The 16,035-nt window shown below is 36.1% G+C and overlaps 1 protein-coding gene across 4 annotated transcripts in view; it reads left to right on the top strand.

The window, feature by feature from the left end:
- The window catches only part of Dmd (dystrophin), a 1,920,150-nt gene that overhangs the window by 763,531 nt on the left and 1,140,584 nt on the right, over positions 1 to 16,035 (top strand). For all 4 annotated transcript variants that reach the window (XM_036174407.1, XM_036174408.1, XM_036174405.1 and 1 more), the window contains one exon: positions 2,823 to 2,995. In XM_036174407.1, the coding sequence (XP_036030300.1) occupies positions 2,823 to 2,995 (173 nt within the window). The remainder of the gene's footprint in view (positions 1 to 2,822; positions 2,996 to 16,035) is intronic.

Raw genomic sequence — 16,035 nt, forward strand, 5'->3', positions numbered from 1 at the left:
CATGTTTTCTCTGGACTTGAGCTAATTTTTGCACTCTTCTCTGGGAATGCAGGAAGAACTGATTATCTAGATATCCAGGAAGTGTGATGTCCCCTGCCCCAACTTCTTCTTTTCTCATTTTGAACGTATTACTGTTTTTGAATACTAGGATAATTCACAACTTGCTTCTAAGCATTCATACTATTTTCCAGAAAACTGAAATTTAGGCTATATCAAGAAACTTTTCAAGCTCGAATCCGCAGATAATATATGTATCGTGTGTAGTTGTGCTTGCTTTCACATATGCACTCATGTTTTTAGGAGTACACATACAAGCTTACATCACAGTAAACCAGAACTAGATAATTATTGTATGTTGGGGTGTAAGATCCTTTTGTTCTTATTTGAATTTAGCCTTTATAGCTGCTTAAAACTATGTACTTTAAGCATTTGGGATACCAAAACATAGGCAAATGTGATCAGTTGTCTAACGTGAATTCAAAGTATCAACTTTCTTTAAAAAATAATAGAAATCTTACCAGACTTTTGATGCTTGTTGATGGCTCAATAGCCAAGTGAAAAAGGTATCAATGGCTTATACAATCAGAAATTGCATTTGGTAAGTGCTATTAAATTCACGTTGTTCAGGTCAGGCAAATTAGCAGAAGCACCAGTAAAATCATGTTGGTGTAAATTCCTGGTACATGACGTAGTCATGTTTTACAACATCCCTAAACACACTGAAGGCTCAGAGCGACAAACATAGTGGTACTATTGAAACTAACAAAGGTAAAGACAGACTGCCAGAGACACACTGGGTATAGTGTTTTTTAGGGTTAATAGCAGATAACAAATCCACTCTATCCTCTTAAAACATTTTTTATATCTTCTGTTACATTGTCAACTTTGTTTTTATAAAATATAAACTTTTAGTCAATAAATACACACCTTGTGACAAATAAATCAAACTCTAATATTCCATTATTACTGAAAGAAAATGACAGTGCCTTTACAAGATATTACTTCAACTAATCTTTGGGCAAACTGATCTCTTTATTCCAGCTTTACTACTAAAGGGATCCATCCTCATGCTACCTTGCATGTGTTCTCTTAAAATCTTCCTCTAGCCATGTAACCATCTCTTATGCAATTAAAACACAGCATATTTCTGTGATTACCATTTCTGTAAGTAAAAGTGGTGGAAGAGAGTTTTGGTGTGAATTTTTAAAGATGAGTAAATTCACAGGCTATTTCTGTGTTATCACACCCTCCTTTCCCTCATACCTAATGTGTCAGATATGTCCTTTTACCTCAGAGTTCAGTTGAGGTGTTGAACAAATAAGTATATTTCCCATCATAGGGTACATATGGAGTTGAAGAGAATAGCTTATCATTACTAAGAAAACCCTAATTTGAAACTAACTCATATCACCACTCATAATATATTCTATACATCTTTGAGCAGATATACAAGACTATAAACAAAAGTTGATTTCTTTTTTAATTTTAGAGTTCCATCTAGAACATTTGCTTATAATTTACATGATCTATATTCTCACCAGGTTGTACAGCTTAATTTTCATAATTCATAATTTACAAAGTCACATTTCACTCTTAGCTACTGAATTAAACAATTTTCAGTCTGAGATTCAAGGCCCATTATTACATGTCACTAAGCTCTCTACCATAGGCCATGTTCCCACAGTTCTTCACATTTATGAAATCAGTTGCTTCTGCTTGTTACCTCTTTTTCTAAATGTTACATGTGGGCTATAATGCCTTTCCTGCTTCTGCTACTTGACTACCAACCCACATTTTACATTCCTCATGACCAAATGATACATCAGTCCTTCTCCAAACTTCTAGAAAACATTGGAGAAAGAGTGAAAGTGACCAGAGTACTGGAGTAAGTATACTTGGGCTCTGGTCGGCATTCAAAAGAAAAAGACAGAAGAGAAGCGAAAGGAAATGTTGTGCCTTTCTGAATCAGGACTGAGAAAAGTAGACAGACACAACTGAACCTTAGAGTGGATCTGAAGTGGATGTGATGAAGAGCACAGATTCTAGGAAAGATAACCATGTTATCTCTTGAAAAAGATAATTATTTCTCCTATCTCTTTAGCATAGCTTAAAATGGATCTGTCTTCCTGAGAAGTAGTCACTTGGCCAAGTGATTGGCCAGGACAACTGCTTTAAAAGTTTTGATTTTAAAATCAATTTTGTTATTAATTAATGTGTGTATGTGTGTGCTTTAATGAGTGTATATGAATCATATGTGTGAAGAAGCCTCCAGAGGCAGGAAGGCAGCATCAAATGCCCAGGAACTAGAGCTGACCTGTCAAGAAGGAATGTTACTGAGGCAGCATACTATCAACAAATTAAGTTCTGTCTAGATTTCAGAGAAGATGCCTTGGATAAAAATCTGAGTTTGAATATCAGTATCTTTTACAAGATATTGGAAGTCATAAGTAGTAATGGAAAGTCATTTGGGCACAAATGGAAATCTATTATAACACCAACAAGTACACTCTAGTATTGACATAGAAAAGGATACAGAGAGGAGACAGTGAATGTGTAGACATGAAAATAGAAAATCAAAAAAAAAAAATCTTAAACCAAATGAAGGCAATTTTAAGCTGCAGAGTGAAATCAGTTATACTGGAATGAAGACAATGACTCACTTATTTGATTTAGGCATATTCAACTATAGGAAATAAAGACTAATATGAGTAAAGTCAATGATTTAGAATTGCAAAAGTATTTCTTCTAGGACTATTTCTCCTTTTTTACTTTCTAGAGAAAGCTGATTTATTTTTTATGATATATATTTTTCATTATTACAGAATATAAAAGACAATCTGAAACAAATCTCAGTTCATATTGATGTTATTCACAAAAAGAAGACAGCAGCCTTGCAAAGTGCCACCTCTGTGGAAAGGGTGAAGCTACAGGAAGCAGTATCACAGCTGGATTTCCAGTGGGAAAAAGTTAATAGCATGTACAAGGAACGACAAGGGTAGGTAGCATTTTAATTGTCCGGAAAGGTTATATCTCACTTTTTAAGAAACTCTAAAATCATTCAAATAGTTTCCATGGGAAGAAAGACAAAAATATATATTACTATGAAATACAAGCACATTATTACTAATGGACTGAGTTATTGAGACATTATGTTTGTATATTACATCATTCTCTAAAACTGCACATAATGTGGAAGCTGTTTTGTTCATTTAATTAAGCTGAAACAAAGTGTAAAATATATATCTTTAATTTTATCTGCCTCCTGTACATTTGTAAGAGTTATGGTACTTAGAGCAGTGTATTTTAATATAACAAAAATCATTTCATTTTAATTTATTATTTCTATTTGGAAGTTGATATTTATATATTTGATAGACTCTTTCCCTATATTTCTCTATTTTTAATATGGAAAATGTATTTAATTGATTTGAAATCAATTTTAGTGTTTACCTTAAGTTAAATATTTAAGTTTTGAATTAATTTTTGGAGCCATTCATATGCATTAACTTCATATCACAATTGGTAAATTATTTCTTTTTTTATAAATTTAGAATACAAGTTTTCTAACCTCATAAAACAAATTAAGTTCTGTAATTTAAATGTAGACTTCTTCTTTTGCCTAAAAAGAATTCAAATTATATTGTATCTCTCATGTGTCTATTTATAGCCATCCTTATACTTCAGGCTTTAGTTTATTACATTATACTCTGAAATAAATATTTCAGAGAATAATTTCAGTTTTCACCAATGATTGTCTTTACTGTATTCCGAATTATCTTTCTTCTACTGTTATTTTGTAAAATATAATAACTTTAGTTCTACAATATTATTTTTCTATGACTAAAACACTGACTCATTAATTTGGCATAAACAGTCTTCACATGACCTCTGTTCACCTAAACATGGCAACCATACTATTTGTCACGTGTTTTCTATACTACAACTCTTCTGTATTGTGTTTTAGCAAGATGAAGCTGCTTTGTAGTTTCTAAAGTGTTTTGTTTCCTCTCTATCTTACCAATCATATTCATCATGATTCACTTTAAATGTTTTATGGCTCTTGAAATCCAAGATTGTTAGTGGATCATAATATCTTGAAACTGGAGTATGAGTGTCACTAACTATAATATTATATCCATAAATCATTTTATACTTAAAGTGCTTCCAAATTTGGTTGTTACTTTATGCAAAATATATTCTTTTTTGTTTTTTATTATATTTGTGTTTTAATTTTACACATCAGCCATGGGTACCCCTTTCCTCCCCCATGCCCTTCCCGCCCCCCCCTTCCCCTGAGCCCCTCCCCTCCATTCCCATCTCCTCCAGGGCCAAGACTCCCCTGGGGATTCATTTAAACCTGGTGGATTCAGTATAGGCAGGTCCAGTCACCTCCTTCCAGGATGAGCAAAGCATCCCTGTGTAAGCCCAAGGTTCCAAACAGCCAGCTCATGCACTAAGGATAAGTTCGGGTCCCACAGCCTAGGTGCCTCCCAAACAGTTCAAGCTATTCAACTGTCTCACTTATCCAGAGGGCCTGCTCCAGCTGGGGGCTCCACACACTTTGGTTCATAATTCATGTGCTTCCATTCATTTGGCTATTTGTCCCTGTGCTTTTCCAAAATATATTCTTTGATGTGACATTCCCCTACAATTTACTGTGTAGTAATAAAAATTTTAATTTATTGTTTTTGCAAATGTTAGTTTTGTGCGAATATCTCTCTTTAGTTGAATTAATACATTTATCTCAACAAATGACAAAACATCCAGACCAATGATGTCTAATTTTATTGTTGATGAATAAAAGAAAATCAGCAATCTGACATACATACTGTGAAAGACACCTTGCATTGTTACTGTAGTATACTTTCATGCTGTCTGTGGAGTCACTGCAGGCTTCTCAAAATGAGGTCAGATTCATCACTTTTTTGGAATGTGTTCGTTCCACTGTATTTTGTGCTCTTCCTATTATTTTCTTGCATCATTCTGGACTGTGCACATATACTAAGAACTTTTGGAGTTTCTTGAGTACTCAGTGATTACTGTACTTCTTTAGGAACTACCATCATGACAAATGTAGCATTTTTGCTTTATGAGGAAGCTTCTTCACTTTAATCATCCATCTGATGATCTGTGAGAAGTATATTCACCTTGAACAGACTAAAATGGTTATTTTCTTTTCACTTCACCTTTGACTCTAGATGTAATATTGAAAAAGGAAAACCAATGGTAGTCCATAGAGAAAGTAGCTAAAATTTCACACAAATTTGAGATATTTTAGGTTTTTTGGTGAGTAATTATGTCTCTAAACTCAATAGTCTTACTCTTTCTTGTCCAGAGGCCAAAGGGGAATTCTCACTAAACTCTCCTTCGCCTCCTCCAACAATTAGAAGCTCTATCATTTTCTATGAATTTTAGTCAAATCTCAGATAAAACATTTATAAGTAATTGCTTATAAACAGGAACTCTGGAGTTCACCTTCCTTGGGAATCGTGGCTTTTATCTAGAACAAAGTCCCTAAGTTTTATACTCCTTAAATATTAAATGGGAACAGAATATTTTCTGTTGTCATGGGGAGTCACTGATAGAGGAACAAATGTACAAGGGCTTGCTAAAAGAGGGGTATTGTAATGACAAAAATGATCCTGTGGCTCTGACATGTTTGATTTATGCTATTTTATTATGTTTACGTTTGTTACATGCAGGGATGGAGCATTCATATTCCATAGTACACAAGCAGAGTTCACAGGACTATTTGGAAAGTTGTTTTCTCTTTCTATCATGTGTTTCCCCAGGAATGAATTTATGCTATCAGCATTGGCAGAAAGCACCTGCTGAGCCCATAATTTATTTTTATACTTCCGTATTTCTCCAGTTACTACAGAGAGATGAGTTAGACTTAGTCTCTGCTTTGAAAATCATTACAGATATGGAGACAAAATTGATACCCAGCCAGTAAGATAAGGGTAAATAAATATAAGATATGCTATCTTATGGGCAAGAGTGATTTCTCCACTAACTGGAATTGAACCACCTTATTCTGACTCAGGAATGACTAAAAAGAAAGTACTTCTGTCATGATTCGTTTCTTTAAAATAATATTTAAGTAATTTTTGAGAATTTCGTGCAATGTATTTTGATCATATTCACATCCTTCTCCATCATCTCCAAGGTCCACCCCCATTCCATTACCCGCCCAAGTTTATGCTATCTTTGAAAACCGATTTTTTTTTTTTCTGCTGTCCAAATACTTCTGGTGTAGGGCTTCTATGCTGGGATTTTGTCAGGCTTGGGCTTGTACAGACCTGGTAAGTATTGTCACAATATGTTTGTTCATATACAACTCTCCTGCTATATCCAGAAAATAGTTCTTTTTAGTAATCTATCATTTCTGAGTCTTACAGTCTTTCTAGCTCACCTTCTGTGATGATCCCTTAGCCTTGGGAAGAGTGGTATGATTCAGATGACACATTTAGAGCTGAAAACTCTACAGTGTCTTCTTCTCTGCATCATGACCAGTTGTGTGTCTTTGTGTTAGTTGTTATATACTGTAAGAAAAATCTCACTACCAGTAAAGAAAAGTAATCACTAATCTTACCCACCTGTGAACACAATGACTTACAGTAATTATGGAACTAGCAAAATACCACAAACCACAGGTACAGCAGTGGCATTAATGTTATGGGTTTAATCAACCACATTTTGTTCATAATTAAAGTCTATGTTATGGAATCTATATGGAATATTATTACAGCCAAAAACCTGTAGCAAGATGTGTCAAAGGACCTATAAAAAATATGCGAATTAAAAAAAAATGCCTGCTGGTGTTAGGGATACAGTATTCATTATGCAAACCTTCACACTGGCCGACTAGTGGAAGGTCTCATACCCATGAGCAAATTGGCAGCACTCACTGGACTTAAGTTATCAAAACAAAAAAACAAAAAACAAAAAACAAAACACGTAGAGTTAGGAACTGGAATATTTTGTAGCTGCAAAAATAGTAGGGGTTAAAATGGGGACAGATATGATCATATTTCATTGTATACATGTATAGGATTCTCAAGAATTAAAAATATGATTTAAGAAGTGTCACAGCCCTATCTGGATAGAATGGCAGAAATCATAAAGCCAGCACAGCTGTTTGACAATGATCCAGCAAAGCTGAGCCTCATGATGGCTGCCATGACAACTTTGGTTTTCATCTCCACTTGTTGCATAAATGGGGCACTTAATATTTGTGCAATTTGATGATATTAGATTGATGGAAAAATTCTTATGAATTATTTATGCCTTCTCCCAGGAATGCTGCTTCTAAGCTTCCCTAGGAAGTTCTGAACGTACTATTCTCCGCACTTATAGGGAGATACCCTTATCTACTTGAAGGTCTTTCTTATACCTTGGAGGTTGTGACACACAAATAAGCCAGAAGTCTGTTCATGAGGCTATGAAACATTCTTGAAACATCTGTCCTGTACTTACACAGGAACAAGATATTCAAAACAAAGTAAACTTAAGAAGATCAACAAGATTTGGTGGGCTAGAGGAGTTGACCACAATTCAGATTACAAGCATCTACCCACTGTATACTCAGACAATTACTTGGCATATACCTCTGCCCTGCAAGAGACATACTGATGAGCAAAGTATGGAGTGGAAAGATGATAAAAGAATGAGCTGTCTGGACCTCCCTCTCAGAAAAATTATCTCATGCAGAGCCACTGTGATGTCATATGACCAAGGAACAACAGAATGCCAAGATTAGACATATAGACAAATTCTATAAAGATATAAATGTGAACATTGTATTGTGCTAGAATTTGAATAATAACTGCAGCAGCTTTTTCCTGGGGATTTTTCTTGGTCACTCTGGCCAATAAGAGTTAATAATACACTGCTTGGGACATGGCAAAATGCCCAGGGTGGCTTGAATATTTTGTTTTGGTCTACTGTCCTTGAAGCAGCCAATGCTACTAGCCTTCCCCTAGATTCTTCAAAAATGGGTTATGGGGTTAATGGGTAAGAATGATAACTCTGTTTATTAATGATGTCAAAACTTGAGGGAAAATCATTGGAAATGATAACTCTGTTCTGTCACAGTTTATTAATGATGACTAAAAGATGAGCAAAAGGAAATGAAACACTTATCCAAAACCAAAAATGATATGATCTATGTTTTGGAACATCATGAATGTATTATTAAATTCTGCATAAAGAGGCACTCTGGCTGCTAGTCAATTAGACTGCAAGATTCTCTATGGCCTGGCTCACTTCCTTTCCCCACCAATTTCTTACTTCCTCTGCTGGGACCCGTCCAACACTGGGGATGACTCTTCTATGGTTCCTCTCTGTCCATCTCTCTGAAAATGAAATTAAGAAGTAGCTATCTCATGTCTGATTCCTCCATCGCTACTCATGCATCCACCATTCTTCAGACTCTGCCCTCATCCGGAGCTGGACTCCAGGAAAAAGAGCCTATCAAATGTTAGATATTTGTATTATTGTCTTTATTTTCTAATATAACATTTATTATTTGGTTTTTTTTGTTTTGTTTTTTGTTTTTTGTTTTTCAAGACAGGGTTTCTTTGTGTAGTTTTGGTGCCTTTCCTGGAACTTTCTCTGTAGCCCAGGCTGGCCTCGAACTCATGGAGGTCTGCCTGGCTCTGCCTCCCAAGTGCTGAACATTTATGATTTCTAAAGACAGTGATGTATCTGTCATATGTTCATGAATTTACTCATTGAAACTTCTGAATATAGCACAATTTTAACAGGATAATAAATAAATCAAGCAGTTTCTAGACTTCAAATTGCTATACAGCTATAAGATGGCATTATTGTGTTACATCAAGTTTCTTTCTGGTCTAGGATAAGAGAGTTTTTATAAAATCTCCATTCTTCCCTAAAAAATCTATTTAGTCAGATGTTTCAGGGTGGATCTCCTGTATATAAGTAGTTAAATTCAAGATTTTGAGCTTTATGTTTGATCATACAAGAATATAAAGTCAAGATCACTGATTCAAATAATGCTGAATTTCTATAGCAAAATTTCCTTTAAAATGGGCAAGAAAATCAGTATATTTTAAAAATGGAAATCTATTATTTACACTGTTTCATAAAATCAATTAAATATTGATAAATAAATATTCATGGGGAGATAGTAGTATAAATTAAAGAATAATTGTCTAGCACTGTGTTAAAGAAAAGAAGCCAGACTGGAATGAATACTTATTTTTTGTTGTTGTTGATGATGTTGTTCTTGTTTGTTTTTGAACTTTACAGCAAGCACTTTACTGGCTGTGCCATCTTTCTTGTCTCCCCAACATCTGTTTCAGATATGCTGTCCAGTGGTTAACAAGGCTATTTTTTAAACTATTATTCTTCTATCATGCATTACATTCTGAGCTCACTTCCTCTTTTCCCCACTAATCCTAGTCTCCCCTCCCTCCTCTTTACCCTTATGCACTCTTCTCTACCCCCCCCAAAAGAAAGAGCAGACCTCCCAGGGATATCCATCAAACATGGCCTAACAAAACACATACATAGGACTGGGCACAGACTCTCTTTTCAGGGATGGATGAGTTAACCCAGTAGGAGAAAAGGGGTCCCATAAGCAGGCAAATGAGTCAGAGACACTCTCCACTCCTACTTTTAGGAGTCCTAATAGAATACCCAACTACACAACTACAAGGTATATGCATAGGACATAGCTCTGACTGATACGGGGTTCATGTTTATCACTTCAGTCTCTGTGAACCCCTATGAACCATGATTAGTTGATTCTGTGGGCCTAGCTCTCTAAGTGTACTCAACCACTCTGGTTCTTACAATCCTTCCTACCCTCTACTATGGTGTTCACCTGGGTCCTCTAAGTGTTTGGCTGTGGGTATCTGTATCTGCTCCTATCTGTTGCTGGATGACAGCCCCTCTGATGACAAGTAGGCTAGGCACTGATCTGTGAGTATAGTAGAATATCATTAGGAATCATTTCATTGACCTTTTCTTTTTATCCCAGAGCCCTGTTTGGTTCTATCCTAGGCCTCTGGTCTAACCTGCCTCTGGTTCCTGGCCATCCAGTGTGTACTCCCTCTTGCAGCATGGGCCCCCATCTGGAGCAGTCATTGGTTGGTCACTCCCAGAAGTTCTGTGCCACCATTCCTCCAGCACATCTTTCAGGCAGGACAGATTGTATGTCGAAAAATTTGTGGCTGAGTTGATGTCCCAGTCACACTACTGGGAACCTTTCCTGGTTATAGAAGATGTCCAGTTCTGCTCTTTATCACCTATTACTAGAAGACTTTGCTAAGGTCACTGTGGTAGATTTCGGGAAGTTCCCACTGTACTAGCTTTCTCCATCACACTCCAAATGACCCCATCCTCCATTATAGCTGTCACTACCAATACTCTGTCTCTCCATCTCCACTACTACTTGTCTGATCCCTCCTATTCCCATCCATACCCAAACTCAATCCACCCGCAAAATCTATTTTATTTCCCCTTCCCAGGGAGATCCATGGATTCCACCCTTGAATGTTCCTTGTTACTTAGCATTTCTGGGTCTGTGGATTGTTGCATGATGATCCTTTACTTAACTGCTAATGTCCACTTATATGTGAGTACAGACCATGTTTTTCTTTCTGAGTCTATATTACCTCACTCAGAATGATCTTCTCCATCTACTTGCCAGCAAATTTCATGATGTAATTGTTTTTGCTGCTGAGTAATACTCCATTGTGTAAGTGCACCACATTTTCTTTATCCTTGCCTTGGTAGAGGGGCTAGGTTGTTTCCAAGTTCTGGCTATTACAAATAAAGATGCTATGAACATAGCTGAGCAAATATCTTTTTGGTACGATTGTGTTTCCTTTGGGAAGCCTACAAAATGGGAAAAGATCTTCACTAACTCTACATTCAACAGAAGGCTGATTTCCAAAATATATAAAGAACTCAAGAATCTAGATATCAATAAACTAAATAATCTGGTTGAAAATTAGGTACAGATATAAGCAGAGAATTCTCAACAGAAGAATCTCAAATGGCCAAGAAACATTCAGAGAATTGTTTAACACCCTTAGCTATCAGGGAAATGCAAATCAAAATGCCTCTGAGATTCTATCTTACACCTGTCAGAATGGATAAGATCAAAAATACAAGTGACATCTTATGCTGGAGAGGATATGGAGCAAGGGAAACACTCCTCTGTTGCTGGTGGGAATTCAAACTTATAAGGCCACTTTAGAAATCAGTGACCTGTCCTGAGTGCATGAGCTAGCTGTTTGCAATCTTGGGCATACACAGGGACACTTTGCTCAGGCTGGAAAGAGGGGACTGGACCTGCCTGTACTGAATCTGTCAGGTTTAAATGAATCCTCAGTGGAGTCTTGGCCCTGGAGGAGATGGGAATGGAAGGGAGGGGCTGGGGGGAAGGTGGGGACGGGAGCGAGAAGGGGGAGGACAGGGGAACCCGTGACTAATGTATAAAATTAAAACACAAATATAATTATAAAAAAGTTAAAAAACCCACTAAAAAAAAGAAAAGAAAAAGAAATCAGTGTGGTGATTTCTCAGAAAACTTGGAATCAATCTACCTAAAGACAAAGCTATACTATGCTTGGTCAGGAATTTTTTAGATTTAACATTTTCTTTGACTGAATTATCAATTTCTTTTATTGCATCTTGAATGGCTGAGAGTCTCTCTTCCATCTCTTGTATTCAGTTGGTGATGCTTATATCTGTTGTTTCTGTCTGCTTACCTAGATTTCCATTTCCAGGATTCCCTCAGTTTGTCTTTTGTTAATTGCTTTTATTTCCATTTTCAGGTCTTGAACTGTTTTGTTTTCTTTTTCTTTACTTGTTTCCTTTTTCTTGGCTGTTTGTAAGGAATTTATTCATTTCCTCTAAATTTTTTGTTTGTCTTTTCTACAATTTGTGTAAGGGATTTAGTTATTTACTTATTTTGGTCCTCTATCATTTTCATAAAGTTAGTTTTAAGATCACTTTTTGTGCTTCATCTGTAATGGAATATTCAGGGCTTATTGTAGTACAATTGCTGAGTTTTTTGCTGACATATTATCCTGGCTGTTGTTGATTGTGTTCTTTTTTTGTGTATGTGGACATTTCATTTATTGGTTTTAGTGGGCCTGAAAGTCTATCTGCCCTTGTGCTTTCCATCTGATAGGGTGGGCCAATCTTTTATCCTTATTTACATCACATTAATATTCTGTTGTTGACAACAGGAAGTTCTAGCTCATATAATGTGTATCCTCTGAACATTTGATGCTACAATGTTGTTGATTGTGTTCTTATGATGGCCTCTAGATATCTGAGTTTGGGGTTATCATAGGTTTAGGTACTGAATTCTGAGTTTGACTTTGTTAGATGGGTGCTTTGTTCCTTGGTTTATGTCCCCTCTATTGTATTGTGGTGGCTGGCATATCCTCTGGTCCATGCTACCGTTGCTGGTGTTCTGGCAATCTGTGGTCTCTGGGGCTCTAAGTGCAAGTGTGGACTATGGTAAAATACTGGGATTCTGCTGGAGTTATAGGCTCCCATATCGTATCATGGTGAGGAGATGGGTGGCTGTTGGGGTTAGACTGGGCATGCACTGAGAGAATTTTAGTGGCCTGGGGACTGGGAGGGGGTTGCGTTCTTACCTGAGGTTCTGCATGCTTGTGTGGCCACTGGTAAATGGGGTGGCAGGAATACATATTATATAACACATTTTTTTTTTATTAAGGATGAGCACATTGTAAGATAGAAGTCAGATGGAAGATCCATTCTTTGATAAGCCTTCATTAAATACAAACAGGAACAGTTTCTGGAGTCTGTGTGATGTTTAATTTATTTATCTTGATGCTAATTATATAGATGTTAACTTCAGATAGAGTTTGAAGTAATAAATGTTTCTGTACAATTTTCTGCATGGATGCCATATTAGAGTGAAATTTACCTTTACAGATTGTAAAAGAGAAAGAACAAAAAACCAATAAAGGATGAAAACAAAATTTAGAAAATAGTTTTAGTAAAACAAACTGCCTTGTTCTGTTTTGATCATTTCACCCTGAACCTCTGAGAGTACTTTATCATTTCCCAGGGCAGCTTCAATAGTAAGGTTAGGGACACTACTGGTTTGCAGTAAGTCTTTTCCCAGGTTGTCATCATCATTCTGAAACCAAAATACCACATGTCAATCAGATCTGAAATTGGGAGAGCTGGAAACTGCTTCTGCAGGGGTTTCTTCATTGTTTTGTTTTCTTGGTGCCTCATAGATTTTACTGTCCTTGTACAGGATGAAGAAAATGAGACGATGAATGAAATAATAACAATGCAGAGTAAATATTTGGGATTGAAACACCATGGTAGAGAACTTGTCTAGCACACATAAGGCCATGAGTTCAATCTCTAGCATGACAGTAAACAATTATAATATATGAATAACTTTACAAATAAGGCAGGAATACAAAGCAAATAAATCTGATTTGAAGAGAAAATCCCTCAGTTATCTCTGGAGAACAAGTATACAACTCCTAAAACACTTTCTATCTCAGTTTTGATTTCTCTAGTAAAACATGTAATAATCATTTACTTCTTTTGTCAATGTGAGGGACATAACTCCACATTGTCTATAGAGAAGGATAGCCTGGTAATTCCCATGTCATTATCATATCATTGTGTCCTCTAAAGCAGATGCTAGAAAGACAGATGCCTAATTTGGGAACATTTCTAGAATTATTTGCTCCTAATAAAGCATGTATCTATGACATTAGTAGCCTCTTCTATTTGTTACAATGTCATATGCAGTTGGGAAGATACATGAGAAGCATATAAAAGATATTGATAATTCAAGAGATTGCCATTTCAGTCTTAGAATTAGTCTCCACTAAGTCTGAAGGTTTTCATGTGGGGGTGAACTGTTATTCATCAGCCTAGGTATAAAAATGTATATATGCCAATATATAATTCAACTCTGTGTTTCTGCATTATCTAGGATTAAGGAAAGAGGAAATAATTAACATACCTTGAACATGAGTAAGACATTTATATCTCATTCCAAGATTATTGCTTTATTGGGAGAAATTGCATCAATTACACAGATAAAGAAATGAACATGTTTTAACAGTGAGAATGTGACTTTCTGTAAAGATTTAATTTTTTAAAACTTTTAAAACATTATGATATAGGGAAAGACTTCTGTTTTGATTTTCAATTTCAAAATTAGTTTTGAAAATCATTACTAAGTAAACAATTTTGCCACCATTTTATATTTTAGCTATTTGTACAAAAATTTCAGATCCTATGCCCATAAGTGTGGCAGAATTTTTTAAATTAAAACATCCTGCCAATTCTAAATGTTGGAAGTATTTCCATCATATAGAAATTTATTCTCGACTTTCACTTTTCATGTCAGAGAAATAAACCTATATTGCTTACCATCTATGCTACTACAATGGTTAGTCTGGGTTATTTTTTGGTTCAGACTGTAAGCAACCACCTCGGTTTTGTTTCTTTGTACAATGCCCAGTGGTATAGAGTACCATATGGAAATCAATACTGTCTGCTAATAATAGTAACAGAAATAACATTTTGACAGTGTTTATATGTTACATATGCCAGATACATCATAAATGTTGAAAAAATGTTAATTTCTTTCTAAACCACCCTGTTGTTCTCTTTTCTAAAAGCTTACCATCTATACTGTACTTTCTACTGCTATGTAGCCCTGAATATTTTATTTCAAGTCTACTCTCTCCCCACATAATTCTCCTTCATGCTCTTTTGTTTAGTCATTTGTATTTCTACAAAGTCATTCATATTCATATTTGTACAGTCATTTATATTTCAATATAAATATAACTTAATCCCTAGCTAGTGTAAATATCTTTCACTGGTCATTAAACACTGAATCAGAAATTATGAGCCAAATAGAGGAACCTGTGTTTTCACCCAGATGTCCCAAATAAATTGTGTAACCTGATACTATCTACAGACAAGTTTTTAACACTGAAGTTAAGAATTCAAAAGATTAAAGCCACATAGTTAATGTTAGCAGGTTGTTTTAGTTAGGGTTTCTATTGCTGTAAAGAGACACCATGGCTATGGCAATCCTTATAAAGGAAAATGTTTAATTGAAGTGGACGCTTAGCATGTTCAGAGGTTCAGTCCATTAACATCAAAGTGGGATATGGCAGCATGCAGGCAGACATGGTGCTAGAGAGGTAGATGAGCGTTTTTACATCTTGCAGGCAACAGAAAGTGAAGTGAGTGTCACACCAAGTGAAACTTGAGCAAAGGAGACATCAAAGTCCACCCACACCATAACACACTTCCTTCAACAAGGCCACATCTCTTAATAGTGCCACTCCTGTTGGAGGCCATTCTCTTTTAAACAGCTACATTCCACTCCCTGACGCCTAAAGGCTTGAAGCCATATCATAATGCAAAAATGTGTTCAGTCCAACTCCAAAAGTCCTCATAGTCTACAACAGTCTCAAAAGTATTTAAAAGCATAACGTTCAAAAACTCTTCAAAGAATCATGCAGTCTCTTAACTGTAATCCCCTGTAAAATCAAAATAAAAAAAAAAAATCAGATCACATACTTCCAACATATATGCAAGATATACATTACCATTCCAAACATAAGGAAGGGAGCATTTGAAAATACTGGATCAAAGCAAGACTGAAAACCAACTGGGCAAACTCCAAACTCAGCATCTCCATGTCTGATGTCAAAGGCTCTTCAGATCTCCAACTCCTTTCAGCTTTGTTGACTGCAATACACTTCTTTCTCTTGGGCTGGCTCCATTTCTTGTTAGCAGCCTTTCTTGGCAGGTATCCCATGGCTCTGGCATCTCCAGTATTTTGGGATCTCCAAGAAAACCCAGGGTTCAACTTCACACATTCAGCTTCATGCAATGGCCTCCCTAGGCCTCCATTCAGGGACACCCCTCACACATACCTGACTTTGGTGGTTTTCCTTAGGTGAGGCAAATTCTATAGCCCCTTTCTTCTATCTTTAACTCCAGAACCATTTGGCCAAAGCT

The sequence above is a fragment of the Onychomys torridus genome, chromosome X (assembly GCF_903995425.1).
Source record: "Onychomys torridus chromosome X, mOncTor1.1, whole genome shotgun sequence".
Classification (NCBI taxonomy): domain Eukaryota; kingdom Metazoa; phylum Chordata; class Mammalia; order Rodentia; family Cricetidae; genus Onychomys; species Onychomys torridus.